The sequence below is a fragment of the Balaenoptera physalus genome, assembly GCF_965194825.1.
Source record: "Balaenoptera physalus genome assembly, chromosome: 7".
NCBI classification, from domain to species: domain Eukaryota; kingdom Metazoa; phylum Chordata; class Mammalia; order Artiodactyla; family Balaenopteridae; genus Balaenoptera; species Balaenoptera physalus.
In genome coordinates, this window is record NC_138886.1 from 34,468,207 (window position 1) to 34,486,027 (window position 17,821).

At 51.2% G+C, this 17,821-nt stretch overlaps 1 protein-coding gene across 9 annotated transcripts in view; it reads right to left on the bottom strand.

Annotated features, from left to right (window-relative positions):
• Positions 1-17,821, bottom strand: part of CCDC180 (coiled-coil domain containing 180) — a 55,555-nt gene that overhangs the window by 29,040 nt on the left and 8,694 nt on the right. For 7 of the 9 annotated variants that reach the window (XM_082468546.1, XM_082468547.1, XM_082468544.1 and 4 more), the window contains 10 exons: positions 16,103-16,266; positions 14,630-14,749; positions 10,999-11,078; positions 8,595-8,683; positions 6,751-6,873; positions 5,460-5,633; positions 4,501-4,616; positions 3,312-3,438; positions 1,626-1,665; positions 1,018-1,496 (listed from right to left, as the gene is read on the bottom strand). In XM_082468546.1, coding sequence (XP_082324672.1) covers positions 1,018-1,496; positions 1,626-1,665; positions 3,312-3,438; positions 4,501-4,616; positions 5,460-5,633; positions 6,751-6,873; positions 8,595-8,683; positions 10,999-11,078; positions 14,630-14,749; positions 16,103-16,266 — 1,512 coding nt within the window. The remainder of the gene's footprint in view (positions 1-1,017; positions 1,497-1,625; positions 1,666-3,311; positions 3,439-4,500; positions 4,617-5,459; positions 5,634-6,750; positions 6,874-8,594; positions 8,684-10,998; positions 11,079-14,629; positions 14,750-16,102; positions 16,267-17,821) is intronic. The other 2 variants (XM_082468548.1, XM_082468551.1) reach the window with 2 other exon arrangements.

The window sequence follows — 17,821 nt, forward strand, 5'->3', positions numbered from 1 at the left end:
TGGAAGTGAATAATGGCTGCATGGCTGCCATTGACTGAACGTTGATGTCCCTCCAAAATTCATATCCCCAGTGTGTTGGTAATTGTAGGTGGGCATTGGGAGGTTATTAGGTCATGTAGGCAGAGCCGTCCCTCATGAATGGGGTTAGTGCCCTTATAAAAGAGATCTCAGAGAGCTCTTGCCCCTTCCACCATGTAAGGGCACAGAAAAAAGGCAGCCGTTTGTGAACCAAGAAGTAGGCCCTCACCAGACACTGAAGCTGCCAGCGCCTGGATCTTGAATTCCCAGCCTCCAGAACTGTGAGAAATAAATGTCTGTTGTTTATAAGCCACCCAGTCTGTGGTGTTCTGTTAGCGCAGCCGGAAAGGACTAAGACAGTAGTCTCTCTCATGCGGCACTATTTTACACTTCGTGTCCAGCCCTCTTTTCTATTACATGCCTGTGGGCATTTGAGTTTGGGGTCCCTGTTCAAAAAGAGGTCTCATATGCCAATTCTTCCACGGCAATAGAGGAAAAGAGTCTTTTGCAATTTCATGATTATGGAATTCAAATTACTGTTCTGTGAGTTTGAATGTGTTTTGAGGACAAGATTTATTAATATGAGAGTTACTTCCCTGCACTCTAAGGCGAGCTATCTGCCAACTTGGATATGGATCTTTTTTCTTACATAAGCAGAGAATGGGAAGAGAGAAGGAATGGAGAGGCTAAGTTGGTCTACACAATAAAGAGGAGCCGGGAAAGAGGGAGGACCAGGGAGGGATGAGGAAAGTCGAGGGGTGACTTCAGAGTAGGTTGCAAGATGGGATGTGAGCAGAGGAAGGTGAATTTTAAAAAGCATTGCTGTGGGATAAGAATTGGATCCCTGCTGACAAAAATAAAAGGTGTGCATACATTTGTTATTCTCTATATGTACCCCAGTGGAGACTGCGCCACTGGGGACCGCAGCTTGTACTAGGGACACACGGAGTGAACACAGCACACCTTCCATACCCAAGAGTGAATCCGCTGCTGGCCTACCTCATCCATAGATGAACTCTCACGCTCTTCCTTCTCCTCCTCCTCTTCCTCTTCTTTCTCCTCTTCCTCTTCCTCCTCTTTCTCCTTCTCCTCTTCCTCCTTCTCCTCCTCCTCCTCCCTCTCCTCCTCCACCTTTTCCTTCTTCTCCTCCTCTTCTTCTTCATGAACCATCATGTTTGCCTGGTTCGGGGGTGATTTTAAGGAGCTGTCTCTTTCAACCTGCATTTCTTCTAATCCCGGAATAGAGTCCTCTCTGGACTCATCCATCTCTTCACTCAGTACAGACTTTTCCTGTGGGCTTACTGCCACCTCTTGAGTGGTGGGGGACTCGATTTCTCCATCTTCTTCTATCTCTTCCGCCGGCCTGAGGGAACTCGTTTCCCTACTTAGGCTTTCCTCACCTTTGCTCGTGTCTGCTTTAGGCCTCTGTTTTCCCCTCAGTTTTCTCATTCTCTCCTGGAATTGCTTTTCATGTGGTTCTGTTGATGACCAAGCCCAAAGCACAGGAAGAGACAGGTTACCAATGCAGCCTGATTGGGCCTCCCCAGTCCCCCAGATATACAAGCGTGGAGTCGGGGAGACTCAGACTTGAATTGTAAAAGTGTTACCTGGTGCCCTCAATCGGAAAATGACTTCACCCTCCAAGTTCTACAAGGCAAAAACACGGACACTGAATGAGCAGAGTGCCACTTCTGAGGGCGTATCTTTTCTTTTAAGGAAAAGGCCCCGCCCCTCCCCTTCTACATCTGATGCAGGCCTTGACCACTTATTTCACAGGGGTAATCAGGGTGTTCCCAATCAGTTTCCCTTAATCCCAAGCAGGCTAGCAAAGCTTTCATCACACAGTGGCAATCACAGAATAAAATCTCATTCTGACACATTTTTAGTAGTGCGCTGGAGCAAAAAACAAGAATGTATAAATGGAGGGATGAAGACAAAGGGGCAGGAATCTGCTGCACCAGTGCTGGATGCAAACATGCAGAATGAACATGATTTACAGGATCTAGGAGCCCCCTCGTCAACACTACAAGTTCCCTCTCTCACAGGCTGCGGGTGAAGTTGTGGATATAGTGTGCCATGGGTAAGGGTGGATCTGAATTCCAGCTCCTCACAAGCTGGGTGACCTTGGGCAAGTCCCTTAAACCCTACGGGCTCAGTGTCCTCCCTGTGACACGGAGACCACAGTAGCACCTACACTTTAACCCAGGCAACCAGACTGACCTCAAAGGTAGTGAGCATCCCCACTGACAGCTTGAGTTCCACCTCAACCCAGGTGCCACACGAAGCATTTACGAGCAATTGGGACAGGGATCCCTGCTGAGGGGAGGGATTCTCTGAGGAGTCAGGAACCCCACACCTATAGGAAACCCTCACCAAGTTCAGTGTCAGCCACAAGTATCTTCAGCCCTGGCCGTGCAGGACTCTGGGTGCGTGTGTGGGAAAGAGCCAACTCTGGGAGAGTCAGACCAGGACACTCCGGGCATTCGTGCATTTACCAGGGAGCACTCAGTGTGTCTGAATAATGTGCAGGACACTGCTGAGGGCAGTCGAAGCTGGACGAAAGTTAGGAGGGCACACCTGCCCCTCAGAAAACCCCTTCCAGTAGGATGCCCTGAACCCCTGCATTTGACAGCGACCAACGTACAAGCACATTCAGGGAAAGGAGAGGTGACGGGGTGAGGAAGGGGAGATGAGGGTCAGAGTGAGTGGGGGGGATCTTGTCACTGGTAGTGGCTGGAAGTATGGGTGGCTTTGGGGTGTGTGGAAACAGAAGGATCCCAGCAGAGGAGCAGGGTGAGGAAGGGCAGGGGGCAGTGGCAGATGCAGGAAGAGTGAGGAGTTTGCTGAAGCAGGGAGAGTCAGGGCGGGAACCAGATGCGGGGGGCCTCTGAGGTCATCTAGGGACTGTGGGCTGGGTTTGGTAGGGGCTGCAGAGCTGGTGAGGGCCTTTTGAGCAGGAGAGTGGGTACATCAGAGCTGTATTTTAGGAGAGTTATGCAGCGGTGGTGAGTTGGGTGAATGGAACTCAAAGAGTCACATAAATTAGCCTTTTAATTATAATTCCATTCAAGCCTGAGGCCTGGATTCTGAGCCTTTCAACCTCTTTTAATCTGAGAAGAGATGGTCTCTTTAGGAGACGCTTTTAGCTTCTCACTCCTTGATGTCCTGACATAGATTCTAACTCCCAACAGCCTAGAGAGGCATTCAAAATTGAGGCAAATAAGACCTAGAAGTCATCCTCTCCCCATTGCTTCTTGGTGAGCAGCTGGGATTTTTTGTATCTCTTTCCATACCTGTTCAAAGATTTCACGAACACAGAAGTGTCGGCTGAGGGTGGAGCTGTAGGTGTTGAGTTCCTTCAGTATGATCGCTGGGTACTCCATCACTTCCTTTGTCAGGAGGCCATGAAAACTCTCATACCTGGGAGGGAGGGAGGTGAGAACACTGTCTAAGGGGGGTCAGCTGGGTGTGAGAGACCCCAGCCAAGAGCCATGCCTTGGACCACATGGAGGTGGGCTTGTACCTGGCGTTTAGTTCTGTGCAGAGCTACTACGTAGGTTTCCTTTTACAATAACAGTCTTTGGTTTGTTTTGCTATTTTTCTGATCATAGAAAGAATACATACTCTTTGTAGAACATTTAGGAAACACATGCGAGAGAGTTCTCTGCATGTTGTAACATGGGTTCACACTGTCTACTGTACTAACTCTGTCCTTGAACTTTACCTATATCATCCCATCAAGCACTCCAAAACCCCAAGGGCCAGACTTTTATCTGTTCCCTAGGTAAGAAGACCAAGGTTCAGGGGGTTACTTATTTGCCTTAAAACGTACTTCTGAATCTAAGTACCGCAGTCAATTGGCAGTGCAGTTCCATTTCTGTGAATAGTCCTTACAGAATTAGCTGTACAAAGGCACAAAAGTACAAGATAGTTCACAGGGAACTGTTTTTAATGTTGAGAGATTGGCACCAGTCTTAAAAAGCTAATCAGTTGGAGGATGGTTAAATCATTATGAAGCATCCATATTAATGAATGGATGGTCATTTAAAAATGAAAATATATCTGCAGTTATAGAACAATTCTTATTTTAAAAACACTGTATGTGTATATATATATCCACATTTATAAATGTCTATGTTCACAAAAAGGACGAGTTGGGCAGAAATTAGGAGAATTTCCTACATGTTTGTATTTGTTAACTTTTTTTTTCTTTAACAAAGCATGTATGTTTTAAAATTTAAGAAGGTGGGGGGAGGGGCCATGCTCTTGACCTTTAAACTACATGGCCTGGAAACCTCCCTGCATAACCTTTTCTGATCAAAGTTCTCCCTGAAACCTTTTGTGTTGGCTGAGGGTAGAGCTGCAAAGAACCACAATGTTCTCTGAAGTTGGAGGCATCATAGGGTTGGGCTCCTAGGCAGGCACCCTCTGATCTTGAATATGAATTCCAGGCCATCCCCTTCTGGAGTCTGGTCTGCCTACCTGCTTTTCATATTCTTCAGAAAATCTTTGGCCTTCTCCAGGTGTAACTTCAGGGTATTCTCACAGCTTTGCTGCCTCAGTTGGTCCAAGAGCTTATCGAGGTGAGCCTCCTGGGCCTGGAAGCCACACCCCAAACAGAAGGAAGCAGATGTGAGTTACCAGAGCTCGACGAGTATACGTGACACGCAGAGACCCTGCCCCTGGAGCTGAGGTCCAGGTGCCCCGGGCAGGCTCTTTTCTACAAAAGGGGCACCAAATGTACCACCACCCTTACTCTCACTGCTCTGGGCCTTTGGGCTCTTTTCCCTGCCTGGAACATTCTTCTCTGTCTACTTTATATCCCTGGAGACCCCGCTTAGATGGGACTCCTCAGGGACATGTCCCTCACCCCCAGCCCGCCCGGGCAGGCCCCTGCTACACCTTCCAGAGGCACCTACTCCTTGCCCTCCTTCTCACCCGTTGTGCTTGACGTCAGATGCTGAGTGCACCCCTCCACCCCTAGACTGCGTGAAGGCAGGTGGCTGGGGGCCAGCTCATGTCCTGTGGGGACAGGATGACTGCCAGAGGTAGATGCTCCACGCGCCCCAGTCTGTCTGTCTCTCACGCAGACCCCGTCACAGACACGTCTGGATCCGGCACCCATCGCACAACCCGGACCTGACTCTGGCAGGATTCTTCTGCTCCCATGCAGCCCCGTGACCAAGGCGAGCCTCAGTTTCCTATCTGCTCAAGTTTTATAGCTTGAGGTTTTACATTTGAGTCTAAGATATATTTGGAGTTAACTTTTCTATAAAAATAAAATACGTTGTGAAGTATGGATTGAAGTTCTTTTTCTTTGCTTTGCACCTGAACGCTGGCTGAGTTCACGGGCCACCAAGCAGAGCCACTGGGCAGCTGACAGTCTGGGTGTGGCCCTTCGCTCACGCCTCGTGGGGGCTACCTGGATGCCGGGCCCACACCTGGCTCTCGCGGCTGTGCTTCTGCCGCCGCCGCTCCATCCTCGTCTCGAGCTCCAGCTCCTGCATCGGCAGCATGCTCCGATGCACCTCCCACAGCTGCACAGCCTCCTGGAAATAGCTGAAGAGACCTGAGCTCTGCCGCTCTGTCTGCTTCGCCATGGCCTCGAAGGATTTCTGCAGTGGCAGAACCCAGAGAACGGGACTTAAGTGCCAACCGGCCCAGGCTGAGGAGAAGAGCCCCACTCACGGGGCTCCCTCGCCGGCCAGTGGAGGCCCATGTCACTGGCCGTCACTGCCTGGGCACCATCCCTCAAGGTTATCTTCTGTGCCACATCGTGGCTCATGGTCCCCTCTCTGCTGGGACAGCATTTCTGGTCTGTCCAAGACCATGCCCTCGGACTGGTTGACCTGAAGTCCCATCTCTAGACCTGCCCTGTGTCCACTGAAGTCCTTGACAGGAAGAAGATGGAGTTTGGGGCCTACAGAGAAGAAGGTGCCGCCCTAGACACCAGCCTGGCATCAGGTGGGCCATACCCACCTTGGCCTGGGGCATCCCTCCTTCTTTGGATTCCCTGACTCAGCACCTGAGCCAAACACCACAGTCTACTCTTAAATCCTCACCTCTCCCTCTTTCATGTGTGTCTTTTATACTCTCCTAGGGTCTGGGGTTGGCAAACTGTGGCCTGTGAGCTAAACATAGCCCCCTGCCTATTTTTGTTTAACCCTGGGAGCTAAGCACAGATTTTACATTTTTTAATGGCTGAAGAAAATCTAAAGAAGATATTTAATGATGTAAAAATTATATGAAATTCAAATTTCAGTGTCCATAAATAAAGTTTTATTGAAACACAGCCATACCCATTCATTTCTGCATTGCATAGGGCTGCTTCTGTGTGACAACAGCAGAGCGAGAATTTGTGCCAGAAACCTGACAGCCCACAGAGCCTAAAATATTTACTATCTGGCCCTTTACAGAAAACGTTTGCTGACCCCTGCTCTAGACTCTAAGCATCATGGGATGCAGGCTTATTGCTCCTCGTGACCTTCAGCACCCAGACTCGGCAAGGGCTCGGGGAGCACTCACTGCCCGAGACTGTTCAATCGGAGTCCGCGGGTGACTGAGGCACCAAGGGGTGAGCCTGGAGCACCCGGCACAGGGGCACTGCTCCGAGGGGCTGCACACACCAGTGACAGCAAAGTTGTAAGCCCCTGGGCTCCCACTCCTCTCACAGCCCAGCACCCCGGGTGCCCCCATCCTGCTCCCCAGCTGCACAGGTCCCCCGTTACGCACATCCAACACCTCCAGCTCCTCCTCCACCTTGCTCTGGAGATTTCCCACCATCTGGAAGAAGGACGGGCTCACCAGGCTCTCTGCTTCCTCCTCAGTGAAGGCCTTCCAGTCCAGCAGCTGCTTCTGGAGAGGAACAAGGCAGAGCCCGGCTTAGGGCTGATGGGGGCTTCACCTCAGGGCTGGTCCTGCCCCCTGAGATCGCCTCCCAGCCGTCCCCGAGAACTCGGCGGAAACTCCCACAGCGGCGGAGATGGTCCAGCTTTATCTGCCCACTGTGTCCAGGTGCTGTGTGCTGCCCCTGTTCACTGAATCCCCCAGAGGTGTTCTCATTAGCCCCGTTTGGCAGATAGGAAACTAAAGCTCACAGAAGTGAAGGAACTTGCTGGAGGTCACACACCTGGCAAGTGGTGGAACTGGGATCTGAACTCAGAACTGTCCTACTGCAGACCCTACAGGCATAAACCACCATCCTACACGGCCTCAGTGTTGCTGTAAGCCAGACACGGCTCCCATTTCCTGTCTGGAATTATGCCAACTGGAGAGCCAGCTCTCTATGTTAATAAAGACTTGATTTATGCACAAAATCTAGAATAAATCAACCTCCCCCAAATTAAAAACGTGTCTCCAGTGGTATACTTCCAATGCCGCTGCCCAGGAACACCAGGCGCCCTCTGTCAGGCTCAGAGTGCTCTTGGGGTACATGAGGACGTCAGCATTCACCCATTGCATGCACCCAACCAGGGGCCATGAGCATGGGTACAAGGCGTCAGCACTCCGGGCCACAGGGCCATGGGGCTCTGGGGAGGGGGTGAGTGACGAGGTGGTGAGCGCTGGGGGTGTGGTCTTGGGGAGGCTCTCCAAGGGCACAAGGTTTCCCTCCAGGCTTTACTCCTTAAGTTTGACGCCCCTAAAGGGCTGACTGAGAGGCACGTGACTGCCCCTAAGGCCACAGGGCAAGTGGGCAGAGCCCTGTGGGCTCGGACAGCCCCTGTGCCTTTTGCAAACTGGTCTTCTCATCTCCAGATGGGGCCAGCGACTCCCACGCTGCAGGGCCTTGTAGGATCTGATGAGAGTGGGTGCAAGAGTGTGGCACAGCCCCCAGAGGCCACAGCGCTCGCACCGTGCATTGCACTGGACAGCGCTCTGCTCCCCTGAACTCTGCTCACCTCAGAGTCTTGGTGGCAGAGCCAGAGCTCGACAGACACACATATGAGGGGTGGATGGAGGAACAGGAGCTTTTTGGGGCCCACAGGTGAGACCCTCATGGCTTGGGGACTCCTACCGCCAGAGCCGGCAGGTTAGACCATCTTCAAAATGATTAGGCTCTTGGGGGGTTTTCATCTAAACAGTCTTCCCAAGGAGGCAGGGAGGGGGCATTTGACACAATATGTCCTTGCACCTCAGAAAACCAGGCATTGTAACTGAAGGGGGTTGTGAGAGGACTCGCTGTCTCACCCTCTAACAGAGGTGGGCGGGTGGAGTGAAGTTGGGTGTGATGCCAGTGGCAACACTATTTACAAAAGGGAAGCATTGGAAATAACTCCCATGACGTGACCTCCACTGAATAAATAAAGTGAAGTGATACAGAGGGTCAAAGGTGAAGGCTGAGGTGATCAGAGGGTGAAACTTTGTCCATGGGGTCAGGGAAGGCTTCCTGGAGGAGGTCATGCTGGGGGCCACTGAGGGGTGGGTGGGAACAGCTGGGGAGAAGAGGGTCCAGGCTGAGGGAACAGCTTCAGAATGCCCAGAGGCCAGCGTGGAGGGAAAGCAGGGGGTGCGGGCTGGAGAGGGGCAGGGCCATGCCCTGTGCTCCTCTCCTCAGACGGGCCAGGAGGGGCACCCACCTTGCACTTCTGCACTCGGGCCAGGCACTCCTGCCAGGTCTTCTCATACTGCAAGCGGACCCGCATCATGCAGTCCACGTGGTAGGCGTCTCCATAGGCAGAAAAAAGACGTCAGCAGCTCTTCCAGAAGAAGAGGGGAGGTTGGGAAGAGGAGTTGCCCCGTCGCTCAGGGAAGAGGCTTCTCCCCAGCCAAGTGCCTCAATAGCGGGGATAATTTAGATCAGGGGCTGCTATCTCCCTTGCCTCAAAGTTCCCGACACCCCAAGATAAGGACCTCAAATAAGGAGCCACTTTTTTCTGTTCTGACCCTAATTCTTGACTCAGTTTCGAGGCTGGTGAAATTCTTTTGGGGGAGTTGCACCAAGTCACGAAACAGTAACCAGGTGCAAATTAAGGAGCGTTTACAGATCATGTGTGTGGTGAACCCCTTAAGAAGTGAATGGACCAGCAGAACATTCAGAAGCTGATGGACTGATTAACTGATTGATTGATCTTCTCCTCTTCCTCCGCTCTACTGTTTCTAGTTTATAGTCACCTCGGTGTATCTCTTGGTGTCTAAGATAAGGAACTGAAGTTTAATATTCCTGGCAGTTCTAGAAACTGAAAGATAACACAAAGATTGTGTGGTGGTTGTTCCTTGACAAGGGCTGGGAGGAGGGCAGGCTGGATGGCAGTTAGAACACTGGGGAGGGTAGATGTGTAGTGGAACTGGTGAGGAGAGGCCTTAAAGCTGGTTTCTCCCATCCCCAGGGCCGCTGCCTAGGCCAGCACACCTCCACCCTTCCTGTGAAGTCACTATGATGAAGCCCCCCCGGGTCTCTGTGCTTCTGTTCCTGTACCCCTCTGATCCGTTCCCCCCTCTAACCTTATCACTCCCAGCTCAGAACCTTCCACTGGGTTCCCACTTCCTTCAGGATAAAGTTCAGCCTTCCGCACATGGCCACATGGCCAGCACAGTCTGGCCCTCTGTCATCTTCCAGCCTCGCCTGCCACCTTCTCCTTTCCCTGAAGGCCCCAGCTCTGTCTGGCCTCTCAGCCTCCCCACATACTAGTCTTCTGCCTTAGAAAGCTCCCCTGACCTCTGGGCCTGGCTAACTTGTACTTGCCTTGCAGGTCTCAACTGGATGATCACTTCCTTGGCAAGGTGTCTTATAACCTTTAACCAGGCTGTGCCCCCAAATACACATTCATGCAGCTGGCCACCTGTCCACTCCCTGCTGTAACATCCTGCGTGGTCTGATTTCTGCTCTGGACAGGAAGCACTCCAGAGAGATCCACCCTGCTGGTCACCAGGGCCCAGCACCACGCTTGTTCCTAGGAGGCGCCCAGTGAATGGCAGCCATTGCTATTATTTAGGGTCTCAGGGCTCTTATGCTTGGTATTATAATATAATTATAATACCTTTGGAATTATAAACCCGAGAGCCCTGGGAGCAGTGGTGGGTACTACTAACCAAAGCACCCAGGTCAAGTCTGGCTGTGACACTTCCTTAGCTGTGTGACCTTGGGCAGGACACTTCACCTCTCTGTGCCTCTGAATCCTTCTCTATCACAGAGGGGCAATGACACCACTGACCTCACTGGGTTGCCTCAAAGGAAACTGAAATATTGTATTGCATATATCTTCTAGAGCAAGACTTGGCAAACTCTGCTAGATAGTAATATTTCCAGCTTTGAGAGCCATACAGTCTCTGCTGCAACCACTCATTTCTGCTGTTATAGAGCAGAAGCAGCCAGAGACAGTAGTAAACAAATGAGTGGAGCTGTGTCCCAGTGAACCTTATTTACTAACGGGCAGTGGCCCATGGGCTGGAGTTTGAGGACCCTGGTTATAGAGAATTTCTAAACATTACCATTTATTCTTGAGCACTGAGTAAGCCAGGCACTGAACTATGACTGGACTGCAGGATTGCACGTGATTCTTACATCAACCCCACAAGGTAGGTACCTTTATTACTCCTCTTGAGATTCCTATTTTATGGAGGAGGAATTTGAGGCCAAGAGAGGCCATGACTTCCCCTAGGTCCCAGAGTGGGGACAGTGCACCTCATACATCCAGGATCTGGCCCCTGAGCCATCCTCACAGGTGGTCCTTGGAGCCATCCCTCTGGCTCCATGCTGTGGTCGGGGGTCAGAGTGTGGGACCAGCTGGGCAGTGACTTGGGAGGTGGTGGGAGGAGGAGGGGCCCTGCCAGGCAAGGTCTGGGGGTCCAAGATAAACCCTCAGAGCTTACTCTTCTCTCCACACCCCAATCCTTCTTCCCCAAGAGGGACTTGCCACCTACTCCTGAGTTTATAACAGACTCTCACATAAATGACTGGCTGACAGACTGAAGCTGCTACAAAGCTACTACTTGAGCAGAGTTCTGGCGACACTCAAGTGGGGTCCCACAAAGCTCACTCACCGAGGTGCTTATTCAGGGAGTTGAGAGTAGAACGCCATTCAGTCAGCTGAGCTTTGCTGTAATTGGGGGGCAGGAGGTCACTGGGGAAGGAAGATGTGACATGTGAGCCATACTTGAATAAAACATTCACTTACTAAAATTGGTAGCATCTTCAAGGAACACGGGTCTAGGGACGTATCTACGTAAATACCGATGAAATGAGTGACCTGTTGGGGATTTCCTGGTGCCAAAAGCATACCTCGTGAAAAGGTCTAATAATATTATTGAGCCTGTTACTTAGAAAATAAAACTGAATTTTCCTAATGGAAAAAAAAACAAATGCTTATCACATGACCCAGGAAGCCCCTTCGAGGAACCTAATGAGAGATAATATAAAATGCATACAAAGTTTATGCATTAAGACAGTTGCTTAACAGTACTGTTTATAAACACTCAAAAAATCAAAAACAACCTTCATTCCAACAATAGGGAATTGTCTAAGTAAAATACATGAATTCTCTTCTGTAGTCACTAAAAAGAGTGTTGCAGATTGAAAAATGGTCAGTATCGTTAGGTCCTCCCACCAGCAGGTGGAGTCTATTTTTCCACCCCTGGATCTGGACTTGGCCATGAGATTTGCTTTGGCCAATGGGACACTAGCAAACATGACACAGAAAAGGCTTGGGGAAAGGGCTTATGCATTCCACTTGCCCTCTCTTGCTGTAGGGAGCTCTTCTGCCAGCACCACCACCATGCCTACAAGCCTGGATTAGCCTCCTGGAGGCTGAGAGAGCAAGTGGAGAGAGGCCCCAGCTGTCCCAGCTGATGCTCCAGACACGGGAGTGAGGCCATCCAGCCCAGCCACAGGGAACCGCTCAGCCAGCTCACAGAATCATGAGAAGCAAAAAATGATTGTTACTTTAAGCCACTAAGGAAGTTATAGGTGGTGTTTAGTGAGGTGGAAAAATGTGTATGACATGCTATTTACTGTCCAAACCAGGACATTTTGTCAGTGAAAGGGGGATGCGATTAACAATTATGTCAGGACAAGACATGTAACCCAGGCTGGTCTAGGGCAGCCTACTCATAGTGGGACAGTAAAGAGCAAAAGGTAGGTGCAAGAGTGTGCAGGGCATAATCTCAAGTCTAAACATTGTACTAAATGCACTGTGGCATCCTAGATTGGTTCCTGGAACAGAAAAAGGACATTAGTGGAAAAACTGGTGAAATCCAAAAAAGTCTGGTGTTTACTTAATGGGAATGTATCCAAGTTAACTTCTTAGTGTTGACAAGTGTCCACTGGCAGTGTAAGATGACAACATTAGGGAAACTGGATTAGGAGTATACAGGAATTCTGTGTGTTATCTTTGTAACTTTTCTGTAAATCTAACATTACTCCAAAATGCAAATTTTATTTTTAAAAACTATTTTAAAATTATATGCACACATACTTACTGGGTCCAGGAAAATCCACGGGGATTCTCCTGGGACTTTGGATAACTCCCTCTTGGGGCCCTGGGAATCTTAGTAAGACTCCCCACCCCTCTGCCACCACTGCCCACAAGCCTGCAGAGGGCCTGGCATGCACCGAAACAAGGATCCTCACCAGGCATCTGGGGCTCTGGGTTTACGGAGGAAGGCCTGGAGCTCTGGGCCAGGATGGGACGTGGGTGCTACGTGTGATCCCATATGAGGCAGTTCCATGGAACAGTTCCTCGGGCTTGATTAGAAGGCTCCCTAGCAGCTGCTGACAGGTCAAGGAAACATAGATGGTGTCTACCCAGTGTGCTTTGTGGGAGCTGTCCAGACCTCTTTGCACAAACACCACAAACCCAAACCTTCGCTCGACACTCACTGGAATTCTGTGATCAAGGCTTTGCAACTTTACCTTTAAGTTGTGTGTTTAAGCATAGTGTTTGCAATGCTTCCAGACAGTGGGATTATGTCCTGACTTCACCTTTCTATATATCCCCACTGCTGGGTCCTATGTCCTATAAATGTGCTCTTGCCTCTGATTTCTTAGAATTGCCCCCACCTTCCTCCAGGCCAGGTCATATCACACACCCAGCTCCACGCTCTGCCTGCAGACACTGCCATCTTACAGTGTGTCCCAGCTTTGGCCAGAAGTATCAATGAATGCATTTTTCTCCAGGTCTTTGGCCCTGTCTCTCCCCTCCACTCAGGCAGCAGTCAGCCCCATATTCACAGCCTGTATGAGGGATGTGGTGGGACATAAAAGACATCAGCCTAAAAATCTTTCTGCATTTTGTTTGCAAAAGTCTAAGTTCTTAGGAGAGTCGAGAACATTGTTGAGGAGAAGGCATTTGTGGGAGTGGGCTGAGAGCCCTGGGGAGGAGGAGGACGCTGGGGACCAGGACTGTCTCCTCATCTGATAGAAAGGGGCTGGGGGAAGGTGCAGACACAGCAGGATGGCGGGTGACTGGCAGTGCCAGCCTGGCAGTACCACCAGCCTACTTCCTGGTGGCACCGTGGGAGCAGCTGCAAGACCCACATCTCTGGACAGCAACGGTTGCCTGCGTGTGAGGACTCAGGGGCTCAGAGAAGCCTCCTCAAGATTCCTGCGTCCAACAGTCTGGAAGCAGCAGCAGTTGCCCAGCTGCATGTGTGTGGACCAAACTGATGACCAGACTCCCACCACCAGGCCTGGCTTTGGGTGGGATTCCGTAACTTTCCCTCAGTGGCCAGGATCCCCAAGAAAGGCTAAGTTTTGCCCAGCTTTATGAACAGGGATTCAGAGTCAGAAATAAGTGGAGTCAGAGAAAACAACAAAAGCACTTTTCCTTGTGTTGAGATTTTTATCCACGTTGTTAATGTCACACTGCATGAAAATGTGGCTGCACGTGGGGCAGGAGATGCCAATCCTGAGGGAGTCCTTCTGGCTCACGCTGTGGGGGTCCTAATAGTCATTTATGTCCCAGGAGAACTTGAGCTCTGTGGTGGGGAGACGGGAAGAACCTGCATCCCAGCGTCACCAGGGTGAAAGGGACCAACGAGGTGCACGGGTCCCAACACATGAAATGTCTTTGCCTTGTAGGACCACACAGGCTCCATCCTGCTGCTGAGGGTGGATGCTACAGGCTCCCCAGACGGTGGGCTTCCAGGGTCTAGAACATTCAGTATGCCCCCGCCAAAGAGCTTATCATGGGATCAGAGGCGGACCCAGGCCTGAGGGAAGCGTCCACAGCCTCTAACAGGTCCCTGTCTGATGGCAGCAGCCTCCTCATCAACCTCCGAGCCTTCAGCTTCATTCATACCCCTCTACCCACCCTCCAAACTGCAGAGCTGATGGAGCCGCTCTGCTCCCCACTGCCCTCAGGGAAAAGTCTAGCCCCTGACCTGGCCCCTCCTTCCCCCGCTCCCCTCCGACCTCGCCCCTGCCATTACCCCCTTCCAAGCTCTTTGGCAGAGCCACACTAAACTTCTTTCTGCAGCAAATGTGTCATGTGCCCTGTTGCCACTAGGGCTGGGACACCTCAGAACATGGACCCAGGCAACCAGCCCAGGACCAGAGAACTGGGAGATGGCTAGGTCTGGAGGACACCTCAGAAGAAAGGTCAACGCTGAGGACTGTGTCTGCCTCCCCCATGGACCCCCGAAAGGTGCCCCTCCCCAGCAGCCCCTCCTTCTGTACCAGATGGTGCAGAGATGGTCCAGCCGCTTTTGCTGCAGGGCGCTCTGGTTCTTAAACATGGTCTCCAACTCCATCTTCACAGCTGGAGGAGTCTGGATCCTTTCACTGGCCATGAACTCACTGGGCATCCAGACACGTTGGCACCATGCAGAGGAGAGGAGGGGCAAGGTGGATGGGAGAGAAGGGATGAGACCCATGGTAAGAACGTTCAGAACCCTAGCACCCGGACACCACTCCCAGATCCTTCCCCTCCATCCGGGCCTCTGAGGAAAGGAGGGAGGAAAGAGAGGGAAGGAGAGCGGGGGAGAGAAGAATGGAGGGACCAGCAGGCACAGATCGGGTGTGGGTCCTGACTGCCGCCTCCAGCTCTGTGACCTTGGGCAAGTTGCCCCCGCTGAATCTCAGTTTCCTCTTCTGTAATGGAGCTAATGACAGTACCTTCCTCAAGGAGTACTTGTGAGGACCCAGCAAGATAATGTGAGCAAAGCCCTTAGCACCGTGCCTGGCTCCTGGGAAATGCCCAGGAAATGTCAGCTCCTGCCATCACTGCCGATGATGATTACTGACATCTTAACAACCTCCCAAGCCCAAGCCCAGCCAAGACCAGGCACTTTCCATGCAGCATCTTGTTGACCATCACTGAAACCCTATCACCAGTTCATCATGGTGCCTGCAGAAAAAGGCTCTGTATGTTCAAGCCCTTGACCAAGGTCACAGGGAAAGTACAGGTGCAGCCAGACCTCAACATACTTTTCTTTCCTCCCCAGCGTCCGACTCTGGTGCTCTCCATCTAGAAATGTGGGTGTACAGATGGGCCTCCCACCCCCACGGCTACAGCACAGACAGACACTATTTGGTGTCCTCAGACATCTTGGTCCCAAGAGTCTTAGCAAAAGAAAGCCTTCCTTATTGGCCAAAAGCTCCAGGACCCTTGTGTCAGTATTAACAAAAGTGCCAGCTGGTGGAGGAAGCTTGGAGATGGGCCCTCTCTTCACCCTGCCTCCCATGGGTAAAACCTGCTACCACAGGGTGGGAAGTGTCCCAAGCCTGAGGGATGGCCATTCTCCTTGGCCCAGTAATAGTAAAGAGTGGACAGCGGGCAGATAATCAGACTAACATTTTCAAACAATTTGTATAGTGCTCAGAAAATGCTTATGAGAAAATGTGTATGAAGAAAACAAGATACAAATCTACATGCGCAGTATGGGTCTAAAAAAGCCTGGGAGAAAATATACCAAAATATCAGCCGTGCTTCTCACTGTGGTGAGGAATTAATGGTGATTTTTAATTTCTTCCTTATACTTTTATCTATTTTGACTTTTAAAAAAGAGCACCTATTACTTTTACCACCAGAAAAAGCAAGAGCATTTTAAAGTAACAACAAAGGGAGGGAGAAGGTGCCCCCCTCGCCCGCCTATGCTGCCGCCCAGGGGGGCGGGGGGGGAGCCTCGGGTGGTGTGGGCAGCCACCGACCTGAAACCCTGCACCAGGTCCTCCTTCCTGAGAGCCTTCCAGGCATCCAGCAGGCCCTGCCAGCGGCGGTGGCCATCGAGTTCCTGCTGCAGCGTGGCCTCCATGAGGTTGACAAACAGCTGGGCGAGGGCCCTCCGGTTGCCCAGCAGGGCGTGGTTTATGATCTGCAGTCACAGGTGGGCAGGCTCTAGATTGTTCTCCAAGGTCAGAACAAGGCTCAGCTGGAGAGAGGGCTGGTGAGCTGCGGGCCGAGGGCCGAGCAGGGCCGTGGCAGCGTCTGAGGAGTACTGTGGGGTCGCTGGGCACTCAAGGAAGCTGCCTGGGGCTCAGCAGCTACGGACACGACAAGGGTCTTTCCTGAAGGCTTAACCATGAACCCTGATCACGTGAGTTTCAACCCAGCTCCAAGGCCACCTCAGACTGTTTGTTTCAAAAGGTGATTCTAAGTTCACTGGAGTTAAGCACTTCAGCAAGCTTTCAGTGTTTAACTGTTTTTTTATAAATTGGTTCCAAAAGCAGAGTGCTCATGCTACCAGGGACCAGCCACATATGGTTGTGATGAGAACCAGTACCAACTACCAAATGACATCAGAGCTAGAACATTCTTTGGCAGTCCTCCCAGCGGACCCCACCAGGGCACCTTTGGCATGGCAGTCGGGACGATTCTTCACTGTGTGACACCGTTCTGCCATTTAGCCTCTCCACCCCCTTAAATGAGAGCAGCCTCTCCCAAGTCCCCCAGGGACTAGGACAGCCAAAAATGCCCCACACATGTCCCAAAGCCCTCTATGCACTGCCCTGGGGCAAGGGTGAGAACCGCCAAGCTCAGCAGGCAGAAATTTCAGTAACAATTTTCACTGAAAGCCGAGGTTTGATGCCGGCTGTTCCCAGAGTGGGGGCATTGGCAAGTATCTCCTGAACCTCCAATTCCGTAGCCATAATGTAAAGATAATGCTATTTACAGCACAAGGAATTGGTGAAGTTAAATGAGATAGATGCACACAGAGCAAGTAGAAAGTGCCAGTTGTTATGCATACAATAAACACAGGAAAGTCAAACGCCGAAACATAAGTGGGACACTGCTAACTCTGACTCCCCTAATCGATCAAATGGTTCAAAGTTAGGAACTCCTGCTTGTCTCAAAATGAGAGCGGCCACTGCTGCGTCCTCTTACGTCATCCTCCCACCAAGTACTGGTGTTTAAGTATCACTATCCTCATTTTATGGACACGGAGTTCCAGGTGCTGGGGCTGAGTAATTTCGGGAACCTTCATGTCTGGGCAGTGGAGAGGGGGGTCTGTGCTCACTCTCTGCCTGTGCTTTGTCCAGGACCCCAAGGCACAGACCTGGGCTGGAGCCCATCTGTGATTCTGAACACTGTACCCTGCGCGCTGCCAGGAGGCCCGTTAACCGGCAAGCCCAGCTTTCTGTACAGGACCTAGAAACCTATGCAAGTAAGTAGCCAAAAGAAGTGTCCTTTCATGAACAACCTTGATTTTCTCGTATTTTTTTTATCCCAAAGGAAGCATTTGGAGGAGGCTGAGGGTGTGGACAGAGAAGCAGTGGGGACAGAGCCAGAGGAGCAGGCATGGTTCAGCAATAGACAGACAGCAGGAGGAAAGACAAGAACCACTAGAAAAACTAGGCATACAGAGCATGCTGAGGTCACTTATGAGTGCACACACCACCCTGAGACCACAACAGTTGTGAGATCACGCC